The following is a 20,663-nucleotide window of genomic DNA, read 5'->3' on the forward strand; positions in this document are numbered from 1 at the left end:
AAATGGATCCCAGTGCTATTTTATTTGCTTCAGCGAGGTAACAAAATCATAGGGTAATAGAATAATTCAGGTTAGAAGGGACCTCCAGAGGTCATCTAGTCCAAAACACATCTAATCAGATGGGCTTATTCAGGGCCATGTCCAGTTAAGTCTTGAACACCTCCACAGAGGGAGATCCCACAGCCTCTCTGGCAGCCTGCTCCAGCGCTTGGCCATTGGTAAACAATTTTTTCCTAATACTTAACGGGAATTTCCCATGTTCCAACTCATGCCCCTTGTCCTGTTGCTATGCTGCTCCCAGAGGGTTGGCTCCAGGTTCTCCAAGTCCTCCTACTGGGAGCTATCCTGGTGCCCATGAAAGACAACAGACTCCTCATGCCCAGATCTATCAAGTGGTCAGGAAATGGCAGAGACCAGCTGTGGCACAAAAGGGCAGATGATGTGCTCGGTGGCAAAGCATTCCCACTCTGGGAACAGCAAGGTCTGAATCCTGGCCTGCAGCTCAGCCATTGGTCTGGACTCAACCTCTTCATCTTTATGGCTCACTGAAAGGGTCACTTCTGAACACTGGCTGCTTTGGGAAGACATTTGCTTATCTGCCTCCCACCTCAATTAAATCCTTTTAAATCCCATTAGATGCAGTATTCTTTTATTTTGCAAACTTTTCTAAATCTCATTACACAGGGCTGCGTGGTCTAAAAATCAGGCTGAATTTTTCCTTCCTTTCCACCGTGACCTACTCGGGTTTAGCAAAACTTAATTTGATGTGGAGGCAACTCCTGAACGTCAAGAGCTGCACCTGTGCTGTTGGCCATGTGGAATGCACCTCCAGTAAAGTAGAAGATGCACTTCTTCACATTTCCTGCTCAGTTTGTTAAACAGGTTATATCTATTTTTAAAAGCATTGTATTACAAACTTTCAAAGAGCAACACAGGCTTTTTTCAATAAAATTAAGCTGAGCTGAAAAAAAAAAAAAAAAGAAAAGAAAAAGAAATAATGCATTAATCTTGGTGTCAAGAAGCAAAGTCTGTAATGTCCAAATGTGCTGCACAGAATGGAAGAGAGGAAAGTTTATTGGCTCATGGAATGCAATTTTTCACTCCTTTAAAACACTCTGGGTTGTCACTTCCTATTAATTTTTTACTTCTTGTTACATAATATATGAACCGCATAGCTTAAAATCATTCTTGTCCTGGCAGTTTACAAAAGACGTGCGGTAATTTAATTTAATTCCGTTTCTGATAGCTTAAGAAAAACAACAGTGGCGACCCCAGCAAGGACTGGTGATTATTAACTGATGTTCCCATTCTGATGGATTTTTTTAGGCAACACAGAAACATTCCTTTGTTTACTCTCCTTTGTGGAAAAGGATCTGGTTGCTTATTTTTTAGGTGGTACTTTTTGCTCTGCACAATGCAGAACACCATGCAAGCCTCCTCATTTTACAATCGTGTTAATCTCCTCTAATGTGTACACCCATTTGAGACGTATTCCCCAGATCTATCACTGACAGCAGACCTGACCTTGCCCAGGTGATGACACTCTTACAAGCCTGTCTATATTCCCCGCATGTCTGCCTTACCTTTCAATATTCAGATTCTCAGGGAAACCCTAGCAAACAAGGAAGTTGTCTTTCAGCTTTAGAAAAATAAAGTTGGGTTTTTTTTTCCTTTGCACAAGTGCTCCAGGCACTGCAAATCATAACATGGCAGAGCCAGGAAAAAGTCTCAAGTTGCCCGACCTATGCATGGTAAAACTACAAGAAAAATTACTCTGGGACAAAGGCATGACGACCCTAGCCTGCTTATCCTGGCTGCAGAACAAATGCTGTTGTCATCCGGTGTTTAACTTATGAGGCAACAACGATTGCTTGTGATTTTGATCCTGCAAGAGCCACACTAATGTCCTGTATTTCAGACTTGAGAGCAAAACCATTTCTGAAGGACTCTTCTGTACGTAGTAATACAATAAACTTTTGTGCATTATATAAACCCAACTATTGCAAAATATTCCATTCTGATTTGTAAAATACATGCAGTTTTAAAATCTTGGGAGTCTGGGGAGGTTCCTACTGACTGGAAGCTAGCCATTATTCCAACCTACAAAAAAGGTGTGAGGGAAGATCCAGGGAACTACAGGCCTGTTAGTCTAACCTCAGTTCCTGGAAAAATTATACTGAGTACTACTGAAAGGTATTTAAAGAATAATGCAATCATCAGGCACAGTCAACATGGGTTCACAAAGGGAAAGTCCTGTTTAACTAATTTGATATCCTTCTATGATAAGGCCACCCACCTAGTGGATGAAAGGGAGGCAGTGGATGTAGTTTTTCCAGATTTTAGTAAGGCTTTTGATACCGTCCCTCGCAGCATCCTTCTGGACAAGTTGTCCAACTGTGGGACGAGCGGGTTCGCAGTGCACTGGGTGAGGAACTGACTGAAAGGCAGAGCTCAAAGGGTTGTAGTGAACAGGATTACAGCTGGGTGGCAACTGGTCACCAGTGCTGCTCCTCAGGGCTCAATCCCAGGGCCAGTCCCATTCAATACCTTACCAACAATCTAGATGCAGGAGCTGAATGCACCATTAGCAAGCTTGCTGATGATACCAAACTAGGAGGTGTTGTTGACTCTTGAGGGTCAAGAGGCCTTGCAAAGGTTTCTAGGTGGACTGGAGCATTGGGCAATGATCAATGGGCTGAAATCTAACAAGTCCAAATGCTGGCTTCTGCACCTGGGACAGAGTAATACTGGGAGCAAGTATAAATTGGGAGAGGAGTGGCTGGAGAGCAGCCCTGCAGAAAGGGATCTGGGGGTGCTGGTTGGCAGCAGGCTCAATAGGAACCAGCAGCGTGCCCTGGCAGCCAAGAGGGAAAACCCCATCCTGTGGTGCATCGAACACAGTGTAACGAGCTGGTCAAGAGAGGAGATTATCCCACTGTTCTCACCGTTGGTGCAGCCTCACCTGGAGTCCTGTGTGCAGTGCTGGGCCCCACAGTTTAAGAAGGATGGGAAGGTTCTTGAATGTTTCCAGAGGAGGGCAACAAAGCTGGTGAAAGGGCTGGAAGGCATGTGCTGTGAGGAGCGGCTGAGTACTTTGGACTTGTCTAGTTTAGAGAAAAGCAGGCTGAGGGGTGACCTCATTACTCCCTACAGGTTCCTGAGGAGGGGAAGTGGAGAGGGAGGTGCTGATTTCTTCTCCCTGGGATCCAGCGATAGGATGTGTGGGAATGGTTCAAAGGTGCACCAGGGGAGGTTCAGACTAGACATTAGGAAACATTTCTTTACCAGGAGGGTGGTCAAACACTAGAACAGGCTTCCTAGAGAGGTTGTCAATGCCCCAAGCCTGTCAGTGTTTAAGAGGCATCTGGACAATGCTCTTAACAACATGCTTTAACTTTTGGTCATCCCTGAAGTGGTCAGGCAGTTGGACTAGATGATCATTGTAGGTCCTTCCAAGCAAAATAGTCTATTCTAAACACTGATAATTTCCTCCAAAATGCCATTTTTATGCCCAAGAGCTAATGAGACTTACCACAAAAAATGAACTGCAAGGGCTAATTTTCTTACAAAAACATGTGAGCACCTTTCTTTCCCAGTCCAAAGGAATAAATCTACACTCATTCAAATGACCCAACACAAAACTTTGTTAATGCAATGATCTGATCAATTCATGTACAGAAAAGGAGTCAGTCCCACAGTGCAGAGAAACATAGCTTCATAGATGAATGTTTTCCAACATCTAAACCCTGCAGATCCCAGCCAACACAAAGAAAATGCCACAGAGCAAGAGTATCTCTTGCAACTCCCCTTACTCTTCAACCTGGAGTGAATACTCAGCCATGCATGGTGTTATTTTGGGTTTATACCACCATAGATGAGATCAGAAGCTCAACATCTTGCTTTGATTTTAGGTGAGAAAGACAGTAACAACTGGACTAGTAACTTAACACCCTCAGAAGCAGCAATGGCAGGAGTAGAAAAGAGGAGCCTTTCCCTGAAGCTGAAGCAAGCCTGGTTCTCATGTATGCTGAGGCCATTTTACATCATTCTGGATAAAATGAGGTTTACCAGGGTGTGAACGTACAAATTACCCCTGCTTGAAGGGTCCTTGCTGACAGGCAGAGTGGGTTTGAAGTGGAAATAATTTAATCTGCCCTAAAGCCACCTGCAAGGGCTCCCTCTGAAGTCCCTGGCAGTAGATAGGTGCCTGTCAGAGAGCCATGGATCCACACTGCACATCACAGCCAAAGTCCAGCTCTGTTGAAAGCAGAGGAGTCTGGGACAGTTGTTGGAGATGACAGCCAAAGCCCACAGCAGCTTCAGCAGGATTACCCACCTTCAGCAAGGTTACACACCCAGCCTGCCCCTTCCACAGCCCCTCTGGGAAGGGGTGCCTATGCATGCCAGGGAGCCCCTCTTTCTCCTCCTCTTCTTCCCCTGGGGCTCAGACTCAGAGCTAGAAGTCCCCAGGCTGTGCTCCTACGCTTCAATACTCGCTCCAGCCTTCTGGCTATAGCATGGCAGCAAACTGAAAACTTCTGAAGGGCCCTGGCCAAAATTTGCCGAGACACTAGTCCTTGGATTCAACAAGCTTTACACTAACCAAAGCAGTGTTATCAACAAAAGAATCAGTGAGCTCCCCACACCAAAAACCCACAATGACCCAGACTTGGGCTCAAGTGTCCTACCTCAGACTGGATTAGATCCCAGTGGATAGCTGCTTGGGCTGACCTAGCTTTCTACCACCAAGAGAAATCCACTCTGCAAGACCTCAGAGTGCTATGATGGGGGAAAATATTCAAAAGACCTACTTTTTTTTTTTTTTTTTTTTTTTCGCCTTCTGCTGCCATGCCCTACAATAAATAGATCATAATGTCATGTAGATGAGACTTGGATGTATGGTCATGCCCCTATTCCTTGATTCAGAAGCATTTCTCTGTGTCTCAAAGTGAGCTCTGGCTACAGCCTGACACCATAGCTGCATGTGGCTCACCCACTTCTAGGTCCTTTCGAGGAGAGGAGAGGGAGAGGGAGAGGGAGAGGGAGAGGGAGAGGGAGAGGGAGAGGGAGAGGGAGAGGGAGAGGGAGAGGGAGAGGGAGAGGGAGAGGGAGAGGGAGAGGGAGAGGGAGAGGGAGAGGGAGAGGGAGAGGGAGAGGGAGAGGGAGAGGGAGAGGGAGAGGGAGAGGGAGAGGGAGAGGGAGAGGGAGAGGGAGAGGAGAGGAGAGGAGAGGAGAGGAGAGGAGAGGAGAGGAGAGGAGAGGAGAGGAGAGGAGAGGAGAGGAGAGGAGAGGAGAGGAGAGGAGAGGAGAGGAGAGGAGAGGAGAGGAGAGGAGAGGAGAGGAGAGGAGAGGAGAGGAGAGGAGAAGATCTTGGCACAGAGGTTGAATGGGAGCTATAGCATACGCCATGCCCAATGCCGCTGTGCAGACAAGCCTGCTGCCTGCTTTTCCCTCTCCCTTTTCTCTGCCAGTGTGTCACCTGCAAGTCAGAGGGTACAGGGAGGCAGAGAGTGGGCAGAGAGCCACCACATCAGTAAACACAGCTGCGGACCCCATTTTATCCTGCTGGGGCATTAACATATCATCAAACAGCCTGTTTCCATTGAACTCTGACACACGTCCAAGGGCGCACCTAACTGTAGCTGGGTTTTTTCCTTTTCTTTTTTTTTTAAAAAAAGTCTATAAGGTGTTTTACATCCGGGTTTGTGTCCACACGGCAAAACCAAAGAGCATTCATGATAAGAATAATGATGTAAATGTGGCTTCTTATCCTCCAGTGATTGCCCATCTGGCAAAAAGGTCTAGCAAATGTAACAATAGTTTTGAAATAAATAGGAGGAAAGTAAAGACCGGCAGTGTACTTTTCACATCAATGGCAAATGTACTACTGATGTGGAAAGTAAACAGCTTCTCACAAGAGAAGAAGCCGTGGTGGATAGCTTTACCCCTCTGAGCTGCAGGCTCAAATGCCGGTGCACTAAGACTGAGGTAGAAAACCCCAAGTTCACCATCTCACATTGCAAACCCAGCTATTAAAAGCTGTATCGTCTGTGGCCGGATAGTAACAGGAGGCCAGCTGAAATTCAGAGGATTAAAAAACCTTGCTATGCTTTTCAAAAGCTTACCTCCTTGTATGAATACGGAGCGCTCGATACGGTCGGCACACCTGTATTCTACAAGCAGCGCTCAGAACTAACCCCCTGGCAAGGCTGTGGGTTTTTTTGGGGGGCGGGGGGTATCCGCATGCACCAGGAGATGCGGACCTGAAACCGCTGAGAAAACGCGACGGCAGCGTCTGCCGCGTCGCTGCCCCTTCGCCCCTGCCCCGCAGCGCTCATCTGCGGGGGGAGGAGAAACCAGAGCCTAATTATAGGTCGCGTCGCCGCTCGTTTGTTTTCGGGGCCGCTTTTTACTGCCAACCGCCCGGAGCGCCCCGCGGCCCCCTCCGTGCCGGCGGGGCTGGGGTCCGCCCCGGGGGCAGCGCTCCCCTCCCTGCCCCGCCGCCGCTCGGGCCGGGGGGGAGCCCGGGGAGGCGCGGCGGGGCGGGGGCGGCCTCGGGGGCGCCAGGAGCTCCCTCTGCTGATTGGGCTGCGCGGCCCGGGGCGGCCGCCACCGCCGCTGCCGCCCCGCTGCTCCGCCCGCTGCTGCCGCCGCCGGGACTCCGCCGCTCCCGGGCTGCAGCCGCCGCCGCCGCCGCGGCTCCGCGCCGCCCGCTGCCTGCCTGCCTGCCTGCCTGCCCGCCCGCTGCCTGCCTGCTGCCGGGCCCATGGCGAGCACGTCGGCGGAGATCATCGCCTTCCTGCTGACCATCTCGGGCTGGGTGCTGGTCTCCTCCACGCTGCCCACCGACTACTGGAAGGTCTCCACCATCGACGGCACGGTCATCACCACCGCCACCTTCTGGGCCAACCTCTGGAAGACCTGCGTGACCGACTCCACCGGCGTCTCCAACTGCAAGGACTTCCCATCCATGCTGGCGCTGGACGGTCAGGCTCCCGCCGACCCCCCCATCCCAATTCCCCCCACCCCTCCTCCGTGCCGGTCTGCGGGAGTCGGGGGCTCCGGGGCTTCTCCCGGGCCGGCCCCGGCGGGGCTGGCGGGTAGCGGGGCTCGGGGTGCAGCGAGCGGGGCCAGGGGTGTGGCCGGGACCCAGGCGGCAGCGGGGGTTTCCCCCTGAAACCTGCCGACTGAGATCCTATTTGGTGCCTCAGCGTCTGTTTTGGTCTCTCTCGCTGTCGCTACCTGCTTTTTTTCCCCCCATCGGAAGGCTCCGTGCGTGTGGGTTTGACACAAGAAGAATGCGGGCAAGTTTTTCGTGCTGGTTTATTTTCCGACTGTTGTGACATTCCTCTTTTTTATGGTTTTGCCAGCCGTGCAACGGTCGGTGGAGAAGAACAAGCCCTTGCGTCATTTTGCTTTAATTAATGTTCCTTTGCTTTTTTTTTTTTGCTAAGCGGTTATTAACTCAGATGTAATTGCTTCATTGATAAATGACAGTGTAAAAGCTTGGGGCGGTCGGGGATGCAAAGGTATGCAAAAGCCATGCACAGCTCAGCTTGATTTTGGGACTGTCGTTTTGAAGCAAAGCTGAGAGCTTTACTATAGTGCCTGAAACCAAAGACTGAGTTGGTGCTGAATTTCTTCCCTGCTTGAGGGGAAACATTTTTGCCCTTTAGGGAAGCCCTACTGGGAAACTGGGTCACTGAAGGAAATCTTTACAACTGAACTTTTAGTCGATAAATCCGCACTGACTATGGCTGGTAGAAACAGTGGAAGTGCAGATGGCATCGGTTTGTAGCCTCAGGAGTGACTGTAAAGAAAGAGAGGAAAGATTTTTGAAATTCTGGCACCTTTTTCAAGTTTTTATAGTCATGAACGTATACAGTATACAAAGTCCCAATAGCTTTGATACTCACAAAAGACCAGGCCTACCGTTCATGGTCTGGCCAGACACTCCCTTTGCACCAGAGTCTGAAAGTGGATTTTGATGTGAAAGGTTTGTTTAAAAGGAAAAGTCAGTCTGTTAATCAAATCAGTAACAGAGATTAATACCACTATAACAGGCATTAATATTATCATGAAGCTAATTAATACCAATATCAGAAAACCTTTAACCTCTGTATGTATAAAGGGTTAAAAGAGGTCAAGATGCTAACAAGAGGTAATGTGGGCAACCTTTAAGCATTGCTTTTGCAAGATGCTTCCCTCAGATGGAGAAGTACCATTCTTCAGACCTCTTTTTGACCCAGCCCCATGGTGGCAGAGGGGTTTGCCCGTTCCTCTGAAGGGGTGGGAGAGCTGGCTGGCCTCCATTGGCATCAGTCACCCTACAGCCAAGTGTAGCAGCTGAGAATGTGGTTTCCACGCTTGGGCAAGGAGCTGTGGTCTGTGTGCAGGCCAGCACAGCGTGATCACCAGTGTGTAACCTTTTGGAACCACCAAATCTATTGTTTAGCTGTTCTTTTAGTTCTGGGTTAATCTGTTTTCAGAGTAAGAAAAAAATCGTTACAAATAAGTTGTGCAGAATTGGGAACATGTAAAATATGAAAAAGAAGAAGAAACTTGACAGCAAGGTCCTTACCACGCCTTCCTTCAAACTCTTGTGCGTTGGGTAACACATTCCATTTGCTCAAGGAATGAGTTTCTGAGGCACCTTCTGAGGCACAGTGAAACAGCCATCAGAGCACTAACTCATTTTGGACAGAAGTGAATCTGAAATGCATGTCAGGAAGGGCCTTATCGCATCCTCCTGGCCAGACTGTTTATCAGTACTGGAAGGTTCTTGGCTTCAGTGTTTCTCGGTAACATCTCTAAATGCTGTGGGGCCAGATACTGGTACTCAGGCACAATGTGAATGAAAAGCAGGCTGGAGAGAGAAACATAACCCCCACAGCACCAGCCAGCCAAGCTGGGATGGGGCAAAGGGACAGCCACCACAGTCAGAGGTGCTTTCAGTAGCCAGCCTAGCTCAGACTCCCCTCCTCGCAGTTACGGGCTCTGCTAGGAACCCATTAACACCTGACTATGGGTGTGTATGTCCCCTTTTTGACCTAAACCTTCCCCTGTGCAGGAGTGTACCTTGGGGTTGCAGTGCGTCACGCATAGCTTAGAAGGATTTGTACGTCAGCATGAAGCCGAATCTGCCTTGGCCCTCAGGTAGCCTCTCCCTTAGCTCCTCTTCCTCTTTACACAGACTTATATGGCTAAGCTGGATCCCATTCCCTGTGATTTGGAACATGGGAACTTCCTCACTCCATCCTGCAGTGGGGGACTCAGAAGACACAAAAAAGGGCAGATCTGGGTTCCCGTTTTCCCTGAAGTGTTTGTGAGCAGAAACAATAACCCTGTAGAGATACATGTAGTGATAAAGTGTTGCTCTCCTCAAAATCATAGAAATTACTAGAAAAATTTTTGTTGTCCCAGGGAAAGGTGGCTCCACTCCACTCCTTCCTCATGTAGCTGGAGAGGATTTGCCTTGCAGAATAGTTCCTCTTCTACGGAAATGTTTTTTGTCAAATCAGAAACCTCTGAGTTTTGCTGGACTTCTTGTCTGGAGAGACCGCTCAGGTCCGCCAGAGGATCAGAGGCAAAACAAGAGGGTAAGAAATCAGAGTATCGCCATGCTAGTTACTGGGGCTCTCCTGTGGGGTGCAGGAGAAGTCCTTCCTTCTTCAGAAGCAGTGTCATAGTTTGCATCAGGAGTGATCTGGAGATGGTTCCCATTACCCTTGTTTTGGTTTGCATCACTGAGAGGTCTCAGATTGTGCTCCCCAGATTGCTGTAGGGTGGCACGGCAGCGGGCCTTCCTCAATGGCTTTCAGACCATCACTCTACTTGAGTGGCCACCAGAGAAAATTGCATGTGATGCCCTTCCACCTTTATGCATTCCTGTACAAGGAATAAGTTTGGCCAGCCCTCATTAAGGGCTCAGCTCGACATTCTGTATGGAAGCAAAGATATTCTTGCTGTCTGTGGCGCTTAAAATAATTTTGGGTTTAATTTTGTGTGCTAAGGGTCATAGGTGGAAACTTAGTGATGAAACCACCTCCCCAAAAGAGGACCTATCAGTTCCCGTGTTTCCAACGGTGGATCCAGTGACCTTTTGCAAGAACAAAAATTTACTTAGGAGCTAAAAGAGGGTGTTAGAGCTTAGAAAAACATACAAAAGCAATGGGTGTGTACTTTTAGAAGGAATCTGTGCTGTAAGGCAACCTTTTATACTTCACGTGATGCAGACTGCAAGATGCCACTGGGGGCATTTATTGTGAAAGTGACAGTCCCCAGAACTTTGCATGTATTTTTTTTTTCCTGTCATATGATATGAATATATGAATTCTTCCTAACTTTGTGAGCATGAGAGGCAAGCGTGAGAGCAGTGAGGCAAGAAAGATGAAGATCTAACAAGATTAATTTGAATGCAAGACAAAACACATTTGTTTTAAAAAAAAAAAAAAAGCCTTGAAATAGGTTTCTCTTGGAATGCTGCTAAACATGACTTTATGAGTAATGCATGTTTGTCTGCTTGTCTGTTTAAAACATACGGCTTTTTGTTGCTTGGGAGCTGGAGCTTCATTTGGGTGGTTAACATGTACATGACAAGCTTCCTACAGGAGTTGGTGCAAATACAGGCAATAAACATTTGGAAAGGGGTCTTGGGTCTTGAGTGCAGAAGTGTGAAGAAATAGGCAGCTCCTCTTTACAATTCTCTGCATTACAAGCCTTGGTAAGCAATATAATGTTCTTGCTTTCTAGGAAGCAAAGAAAAAGTTTAATTACTCTTATACTCAAACGCTATATACTCATAGTTTTAACCTAGGGACTAAGCAAGAAGAGGCTGGATTTGGTGAAACGTTTGATTTCGCCCTTTCATGCTTCATAATGTTCCAGTCAACCTAGTGGGACTAACAGAGTCTTCTGCTCTTCCACATTACTGGCATATGTTGTGATTTTTTTTTCGTATATTTTGTTCTAAAAATGTGTGCCAGTTGGATGATTGCTGTGGTGAACTGAAACCAGTCCTGCTGTGTCTGTCCTACCCAATTCAGTGAAATATTTAGTGAGGAAGGTTATTCATTCAGCAGAACTGAGCAGTCCTCCAGCTCATGCTGTTTATAATTGAAAATGATTTCTTGGTGAGTGAGTTAATTATTTCTCGGTGTCTCGCTACCCTCTACCTATTCTAAAACTGTATTGACCTTCAGGAACAGCTGAATTTCAGCCCTGTGGTTCCTAGCATATGCTGGTTATTTTGGTTGGGGTGAGTATTTGCTGTTTCTCCTAGGAGGTTCAGACATAAATAAAAGTTTAAGAGGACCTCCAGGTAAATATGTTCATGGTTCAGCACTTTAATGTGTCAATTAGCTACTAACAGTGTCAATAAATTGGACCTGTCAAAAATAATGGCTTCCTTGCCAGTCTTCATCTCCTGCTTTACATGGGTGCTACAAGAAATACATTACACACCACCAAAAGTAGTCGAAGCCAACTTTTCCATGCCTATAACAAAAATGAAGAAAGCAAGACTGCTTTCTTCAGACTTGGGTCTTGCACAAATAACTCTCTGTCTTATATTCCAACATGCGAGTCATACGACAGTCACGGTTATTTGCCTATTGTATTTCTTTAGCAGATGGGCTACAGAAGGATGTTGCAAATGAAAGAAATCTGTATGCATGCCAGCAGGTGTAGGTAAATGGCAGGAGGTTGTGTTCGCAGACATGCAGCACAGCACCTGAGTTCAGTAGGACTGATAAAACGGCATGTTATGTGCTACAGATGACTTCTTGTGTGCTGCTCGTTGCACAAAGCTATGAATCAATGGGGTTTTTTTAAACATTGTTTAAACATAGAGTGGTCATCTTGGAGCTGATGCACCTCCAGCAGTGGCTAAAGTGGGTGGCAGTGAGGAGAGCAGAAGTGGGCAAGCATCATGGACTTGCCAGCCAGACACAGGTTTCTCTTTAATGAATGTATCCAGTCTCTTTTTGAATCTCCTAAACCTTTAGCATCCACATATCCTGTGGAAAGGAGTTCCATAACTTCGTTATATGAACAAATGCACTTTTTGTTTTGAATCTGCTGCCTTCTGTTTTCATTCGATGTCCTCTAGTTTCTGTTTTAATATATTAATTTTCTGTATGTTAAAGACATTTATGCAGGGGTATTTTTTTTGTTTGTTATTATGTAAAATTTGGTGTAATAGGCGATGAAAATGTGGTTTAGCTCTCAACATTTCCACCCACTGGAGATCAAAGCGAAAAGAATGAATACCCTAATAGTAGAAGTACATTTTCATTTTAAATGAGATGTAACAACAGGTTATGAAAAAACCCATCTTGAGATGGTTATTCAGCTGTGTAAGATTGCAGTGTTCCGCCCTGTAAACCGTGATACAAGATTGCCACAGTCTTTCAATTACAAGATATTCTTGGAAGGGAAAAGAGGCCAAGCAACCTGTTGTCCTGCTGAAAGGCTCTGCCCCTGGGAGATCCAGCTCAGAGCAGCCTCAGCCAGCACAGCAAAACTGTACGTGGCTAAAGGCAGCTGCAAGGCCTTTGTCCAGGCTTAACTATGGCAGTAGTTTGTTCTGTCTCAGAGGGCTACTGCTGTCCATGAAGCTGTGCACGTGTTTGACTTCCTTGCAGAATGAGGGCCTTCTTGGTGGATACAAATCAAATCGGTGGTGTGTCCAGGACCCCAGCCAGGCTCAGTGCTGCCAGCCTGCTGCCAGTCGTATTGCACTGGTGACATACGCACAAGACTGACTTGCTTTGTGTGCACAGAGTGTCTCTGCAACCTGTGGCAGCCACCCTGCAGGCCACGTGGAGTTGCTCCTCAAAATATCATGGATACAACCTCTTGCAGATACTGTACCCAATGCCACGGGATTATTTTTTGAAGCCCTGAATGCCATAGTATGTTTCTTATGAGCTGGGTTTAGGTGATGATGCCCTGTGACGGACATACATCACCTAGAAGAATACGCTCAGTTGTAAAGCGACATTACTCCAGCCAAGGTCTGACTCAGTTTGCAATAGTGGGTGCCTAATGCTGCGCAGAGGGAGAGGAACTACAGCAAAACCCATTGTGGTCCCAGTTCTCACATTAGCCTTACTCTTTCTCACCACAGGTTACATCCAAGCCTGCAGAGGACTGATGATCTCCGCCGTCTGCCTGGGCTTCTTTGGTGCTGTTTTTGGACTGGTTGGGATGAAGTGCACAAAAGTTGGAGGCTCCGATCAGACTAAAGCAAAAATAGCTTGTTTAGCTGGACTGATTTTCATACTCTCTGGTAAATATACCTTATTTCTCTAAATTTGCGTATTTGAAGTCATACCAGAGCTACTTCTTTTCCGCAGAAATCTGCGCACAATTCTCCGTGACTTCATTGGCCTCAGGGTCAGGCCCAAAGCTCTTCCGCTGGCTCCACTGAATGGTTTGTCTTATGCTTTTCAGGGCTGTGCTCTATGACTAGTTGTTCCCTGTATGCAAACAGGATTACGTCTGAGTTCTTTGATCCTTCTTTTGTTGCACAAAAGTAAGTACTTTCCTATACCCATAAATCTGTCAAAGTAGACCTTAAGTTTCATACTGCGCACTAGAGCCCATTTAGACAGAGAGCGGGTGCTTCTCCTGTTGGGCAGAGAAGGAGAGTGGGCTGAAGTTTCATTTAATCATATTTTTCTGACTGGAGTAACCATGTGCTGATATTTAATGAACGAACACCATACCGTACAGCAATTGCTCTGTAATTGTTGTGCCCAGGCTTGTCATGGCTCAGCAGGGTTATGCCCCACTTGCTGCAGAGCAAATGGGGTTAATCAGGAACGAAGCTTGTGTTTATGACTGAGATGCAGAAAAAGGTTTGCACAAAACAGAGGTGCTCATTAGGTATGTCATTTGATAGGAAAGGAAGAAAATTATTTCTTAAGCTTTTGATAGAATGTGGTTTCCATAAAGGTGTCAAGCACTGCGCAATCTTGTCTCCCCTTGAAGAGAGGTGTCTGCGGTCTCTGTGGACTTTTTCCTGACAGATTTTCAAATCCAGATGACTGAAATGTGGATCATAAACCTTATTGTAACTCATGATCTTATAAGCACTAATATAGATGCTTTGGCTATACTTGTAATTAAATTTAAGGGAGCGAGTGTTTATAGAATTTCAGGATCCGTACCAGAAATAATGGGCATCCCTAACAACTCCCTTTAAAGCTGTGCAAGTTCTCAGGACCTACAAAAGCATCAATTCATGAACCAGTGCTTGGATTTTGGATTCATATCTTAACTACCAAGTATGAAAATGTTGGCTGTAAATTATAGCGTTACAGACTTCCCTGTTTTGGCTTCTTACATAATATAATGTTATCTTTAAAGGCAAGGATTTCAAAGTCTTCTTGGTGGTGATTCCAGGATGTGTCAAGTGTGGGGTATACATTTCCTTGAGACCCAAGTAAGGGCTCAGTAAGGAACCCTGAGCCTTTCCATTTCCCCTTCATAGAAAGAAAATAGTCTGAATAAATAACATTAGGCTTCACGTTTGCAGTAGGGCTCACACTGCTTCTCCTATCCTGGAAACAAGTTCATATTAGTTTCCTCCATAATTCTGCTGTAGTTTCTGCTTGTCGATACAGGGAGGACAGGATCAAAAGGCCTCCAAAAGAAAAAAGGATGTGAGATACTGTGAAGAAAATGGAGCCTGGCTATATATCCAGAAGTTAATTATTCATCGGGCTTACTGTTCCTAGTGAAAAATACCACGGTTGTTGCCAAAAGTCCCTTTCCTACACTGTATCCTTATGTTCTTCTGCTGCAAAAGAGCAGGCAGACCTTACAGCAGAGTTTTACTGTGAGGGAATGAGAAATCCAGTTTAAATATCAAAATAAAGGTAGTAAAACATCCTCTGCAGAAATTAACTTTTTTCCCGAACAACCAGCATAACTCAGCTGTGGGCACCCATAATCACAACTACAAAGTTAAAAGGCAGAGAGGAAAGCCAGAAGTTGTAATTTGAGTTGCGGATGGTGTACGTAGCTCATGCAATAACCTTGTGTCAGATTAAGCTAATGGTGGCATTCGACTCCTTTCTGTGACAACCAATGTAAAATATGTTGGAGTAACAGATTTTGTTGCCATCTGTGAACTCTTGCTTTGATATGCACTGCAGAAGCATTTCATATGCTTTGCTGGTATATTGTGGAAATTTGGCATTGGCTCTTCATTGAAAGAGGGATTCAACCTTTCACCTGTTACTGCACATTTCTCTCCTGAAGTTATTCTGGCAGTTTCAAAGACAGGCTTGATGTACTGTTAGTGGAAAACAAACGACACAAGGTGGTTAGCGTCATCTCAGCCGTCAGAATTTCCCTCCGGCCTTCTGCATTTGGAAGAGGCACCCTGACTACGTATGGGTGCAGGAGGAATAGGAGCCCTGTCTAAAGGTGTTGCCCCAGAGACTTCTGGTTTGAATTAAGTACCTAACTGAGGAATGACAGGCACCACAGGGACACCCTAAAACCTGCTTTACTTAGAAAGAAATCTTAGGCTGGACTTTATGTCCTGATGTGACAGTTTGCATTGGCAGCTTAAAACAGCTCCAGAGGAATTGCTTGACCCTGCATAATAACACACGCAGAGTCTTGAGGACGGCACGGGACACCTTGGTGCTTGTAGCCAAGATGGATTTAATTTTTCTTCAGGCAGCTCTAATAGGGGAAAATCTGTGCTTCTGTTTTGCTGTCTTGCTAACATTGCTCCCACAGCTTCTCTTGGGATACTGTTCTGTCACTTTACTACCTTTAATTAAAAAAACCTTCTCATGGTCTTTATCCTTTTTGTCTCTTGCCACTGTTTGAGCTCCATAATCATGATCATTCTTACTGATGAATGGGATTAGTTTATCCAAATTACCTGACTAATTTCCCGTTCTCTTTTATAGAGAATTGTTTCCCTTCACCTTTCTTGTCTCTGAATGGATAGTGCACAGTTCACACAGGCCCTCTTTCCACTGTCCCACTGTTATATTCGAATCTATTTTTCATTTTCCCAGAATCATAAGAATTAGACATTCAAAATGTGTATTTCCCTTGGGTAGTTGTTCTGATTCAGTAGGTAGGTAGGTATGTCCTTCAGATGCTGCCAACATCCAGTCAGCTTCCACTGCTTTGCTTGGAACTTTACTTCATGGTCCTAATGTACCTAACAACTAGAATATTTTTCTTCTATACTGATACAGTACTTTCTTTCTTTTGTTTCATTGAATTCTGACTCCCTGGATTAGAACAAAAAATCGCATTTAGCCTGCTTGCTCAGTGTAGTTGAAGGTAGCTTTCAGTTCTCTGTGACTGAATTCTTGTGATCCTCAGTCACACCTTAGATCCACCTCTAAGCCTCTTCCTCAATGTCCTGCTCCCCCTAAGCTACCAGCAATCTCTAAGCAATCTCTAATCAGATTGATTTCACTGACTTGAGACGGGATATGCAGCCACAGACTTCGCAGAGTGGATGCTTTTGTTCTTGCAACCAGAATTGTAAGAACAAAAGAGTGAGTTTCCTGCAAAGACTTTAATGATCAAGAGAGAAAGGAAAAACAGCGAGTGCAGAAATTTCTTCTAAAAAAGCCTATCTCCTTTTTTTTTTTTTTTCTCTGGAGGTACCAATGTATGTAAGGGTTTTCCATATGGTAAGGGTTTTTTTTACATACTGGATTTTGATGGGAGGTTAAATGCTGAAAAGATGGATTGGCCATCCAGGGAGCCATATACAGGCTGATGTGCAATTGAAAATTTGAAGATTTCCTCATAAGCACCAGTGTAAATCCGCAGAGAGAAGGGTCCATGTATGCAATTTGTTTATGCATGTTATAGTAACAAATGTTGCTTAAAAAGTACAAACAATCCCAAGAACAAAGGCCGGACCCCATGTCTTCTTTCCCAGCTAGTAGGCAACAGTCATAAGCCTTTTCTACCCGATTAAACCTCAGGTAATCTTGATTTCTTTTCTGTACAACTGAAGAGCTTCAGGGGGGGAGATGGCAACTGGTCTCCTGATCTCTCTCACATTAGCCTCTGGCCAGCTATTTAGTGTTGTTAGATGGAAATGTGGAAACAAACTTGTGTTTCCTACTTTCTAGGCAAACGGTCTTGGCAAGTAAGTTGTTACAGCAACAGCCTTCCTGTTGGTCCAGCTGTGTTCTCCAGCACCATGGTGGTCTGTGCTGACTTTTGTGGGGAGCCTAACCCTGGTCTGTAGACCGTGGGTGTGCTCTGGCAGTGACTGTGGGGATGGAGGGATCCCCAGGATGTGGCTTACCTCACATCGGGGTTAAGTCAATTTGATCTGCTTTTACAGTTCATTAAAAAAGGAGCCTTGAGGGTGTTTAAAGTGTACTTTGTGTGTATTTTTTGTGTTGATTATAACAGGATCCTAGGTGATGAGCTCTGATGTAGGTATCTGCTTCCAATCAGAGAAGTCACCGTCCTTGAACAGACAGAAGTCTGCTCAAGTCTTGTGAAAACTGCAGCACATGGTTGGAAATAGAAGTATAGGTAGAATTAAAGCTTTAGAGGTTTGGCATATTTTGAAGTCAAATGGGGCTGAGTGCAGAGTTTTCCAGAGTGAAAGGCAGCTGAGCTGTGGTTTCCAGCAGTTTTAATTTGGGGGTTGAGTATCTAAATCCCACACTGGGTATGGAGGACGTTTGGGGGAATCTGATCCTTTTTTAGCAAGGGATGGTGAATAAAAACTCTACTTGGATGATGTGAACAGAAAATGAAAAAGAAGCCCAGAAGTTAGAGCACTAGCAGCGCCATGAAGAGTCAGGTGCAAGCCCTCACAAAGTGGCCTACGTCTGAGCTCCAATGTCTCCATCTCTTTTTGGCAGTAAGTCCCCGAGAAATGACTTGAACCTGGGTGTCCATAGCATCTAGCACTGATAGCCTAAGTGTGGCTTTTTCTCCCTGTGTGGCTTTTTCTTTAAAGTCTGTGCTTTACCTCAGGTTAGAATCTCAAGAAAACATGGAAAAGTGATTTTTTGTTCTCCAGCCAATGTTCACCCTCTTACAACCTATTACAGAAGTTGCTGTATCATTTTCTGGGTGTCTGGGCTCAAAGGCAATTTTTAGGTGTTTCCACAGTGTTGTCTTTGTAAAGATACAAGTTTTGTAGAACAGCTCACAGGTGTTTTCAGTTATACGTTTCAGCTAATGTGAAATTAAGATCTGTTCACACGGCAATGTTCAGAACTAGCTGAAAAGTATGCAGTTGCAGAGTCCTTTAGTTGTACAGGCAGGCTGTCAAGCAGAGGCTTTCGTTCTTCTGCCTTACCAGAGGATACAATAAACAAACAAACTTACTAACAAAGGCTTGAATGGCACAGCCACCTGACCGATAACTGCGGCTGGCTGGAGGACAGGGGACTGTGTTTTCAGCGCAGGATCCTAAGAGTCAGGAGGAGATAAAGGTTTCTTCAAGGAGAAACGGGAGCAGAGAAGGAGCAAGAGACACACAGTCTGTCCTAAGAGTGAGGAATATAAGACTCTGGAGACTGTTGGGCCTGCAGTCTAATGCAGGTCATCCTGAAAGTGTTTTATAGAGCGGTATCTCAGGCAAAGAGCTGGGGAATGGAGCAGATGAGTGACGCCCATGGCTTGCTGCTTGTCTTGAAGCTCCAGAGCTCAGTAGGGGGAGGCAAAGAATCTCTTCCCCCATGTCCTTCTTTTCCTTCATTTACTACTGTTGCTTTAGAACCTTGGACTTACCCTTGTGTGATAACGCTTCTAAAGCACCACCATCTCCTCTAAGAGTCAAACTGAGCAGTTTCTGGCTGCAAACAGTTTGTGGCTGCCCCAGGCGGCAGAGGGGACCGTTGCTGGTGACCTGGAGCCGTGCCCAAGGGCTCGGAGAGGAGCAGTGTCCAGCCACAGGGACTAGGGAAGCAGAAAGTTGCCAGCACATGTGTGTGTAGACACAGGTACATCTGCATATGCATGTGTACATATCTGTATATGCATATGCGTCTATCAGATATATCTGTGTATGTATATGCAGATATTGTATGTTTGTTTATGTATGACATATGCGTATTCTATATATGTCCAAAACCCTCGTGTTTTAAGCAGGCTGGAGAGAGGATAGGGAGGGAGAGAGATCCTGAGACCCAGAGGGAGAGTTACGGAAAGTTGCAGGCAGCAGCTCTAGCTGCTGGCTCAGTGAAAGCCCCAGTCCAGTTTGGGAGCCAACGGCAACAAACCTGAAATGGTCGAGGGGACAGGAGCTCTGCACTGTAAACGGGGCAAAGAATCCCATAACCCCGCAGCCAGGCAATCCGGGAGGAGATGTGGAAAAGCCAGGCACGCCGGCTGGCCGCGCGGGGAGATAAGCACTGCCCAAGTGTACGGCAGGGACAGAGTTTGCGGCCTGAGTAAGAGGGAAATAATGAAAAGAATGTGGGTGAATGGTGGAGCTGCTGATTTTGTGATGAATAATGTGTACGTCAATAGAAAGTTATTCAGGAAAAAATAAAATGTACTTCTTTTATTCTGAAAAAACCCTGTTAAATCCATGCTCTGTTTTGTTAAACCCATTTATTAACTTCCTGTAGGTATGAATTAGGAGCAGCCTTGTTCATTGGATGGGCTGGAGCTTCACTCTGCATAATTGGTGGCAGTATATTCTGCTTCTCAATAGCTGAAAACAGTAACTCGCCAAGGTAAAGCACAAGCTGTACTTACTGAAAGAAATCAACACTAGCACATTTGTACTCGCTATATGTATGCCGTTTGTTTACTTTTCCAAAACACTTTGTAGTGAGGTTCAGAAAAGAATTGCATGGATGAAAGAAAATAATGGGATTTAAGGATAATGCTCTGTCCATTAACGTAATTAAGAAAAGCTACTGACTCAGAACAAATACTTGTGTTATATTTACTTGATACATTTACTACAGCTGGAAAAAATGCATTCACTGATGTAGGAAAAGGTCAGGTCACTTTAGAGGTGTGAATAGACAAGTTTCTTTGATCCCAAATCAGATCAAAAGTGAGAGGTGAAGGACAACGGTGGTGGCAGCAGGACCTCCAGCAGCAGAAGAGGGGTGCTAATGAAGAGGGACAGCTGGAGGGAGTAACTCCTCAACTAGGATCTGCCACAGCCTAAATATTTCATGATTGGGCCCTAATTTACTTAGCTCTGAACAAGGGATACGCGTTTATAGAAAAGTGAATTGCAAAGAGAGATGCTGGAGGAGCAAAAACAGAATGAGACCACACAGGGAAGGAAGGTGTCCTCCCTGCCCCCTCCCCTGAAATTTATAGGTACATTCCTATACGTTTCTTCTAGATTTTTATTACTATAACGCTTGGATGCGGAGATGTTACCTGTCTGTGGGATGAGCTACAAATGGTTGATTCTCTTTCCTTTTCAGGAGGGGGTATGCATATAATGGAGCCACATCTGTGCTGTCTTCTCGTACAAAGGTCCACAACAATGTGCCAGACAAAACCCCACCAAAGCACTTTGACAAGAATGCTTATGTTTGATTGTACTGTTGGAAGATTCAAAGCATTTTAAAGATGAATTTGTATATTTCATTCAGAGTGATTTCCCCCCCCAACCCCAACGTACTTACCACTAAGACAATGCCTTTTTAAAACATTAACTTGCAGCT

The 20,663-nt window shown here is 45.6% G+C and overlaps 1 protein-coding gene across 1 annotated transcript; it reads left to right on the forward strand.

Annotated features, from left to right (window-relative positions):
- The first annotated feature begins 6,766 nt into the window (after positions 1-6,766).
- Positions 6,767-20,535, forward strand: CLDN10 (claudin 10). The gene is made up of 5 exons (XM_009951286.2): positions 6,767-6,986; positions 13,130-13,291; positions 13,456-13,537; positions 19,599-19,706; positions 20,421-20,535. Exons 1-5 carry the CDS (start codon positions 6,767-6,769, stop codon positions 20,533-20,535), a joined length of 687 nt encoding a protein of 228 aa, XP_009949588.2.
- Positions 20,536-20,663: the final 128 nt, after the last annotated feature.

This window comes from Leptosomus discolor, chromosome 1 (genome assembly GCF_034619465.1).
Source record: "Leptosomus discolor isolate bLepDis1 chromosome 1, bLepDis1.hap2, whole genome shotgun sequence".
Lineage (NCBI taxonomy): Eukaryota > Metazoa > Chordata > Aves > Leptosomiformes > Leptosomidae > Leptosomus > Leptosomus discolor.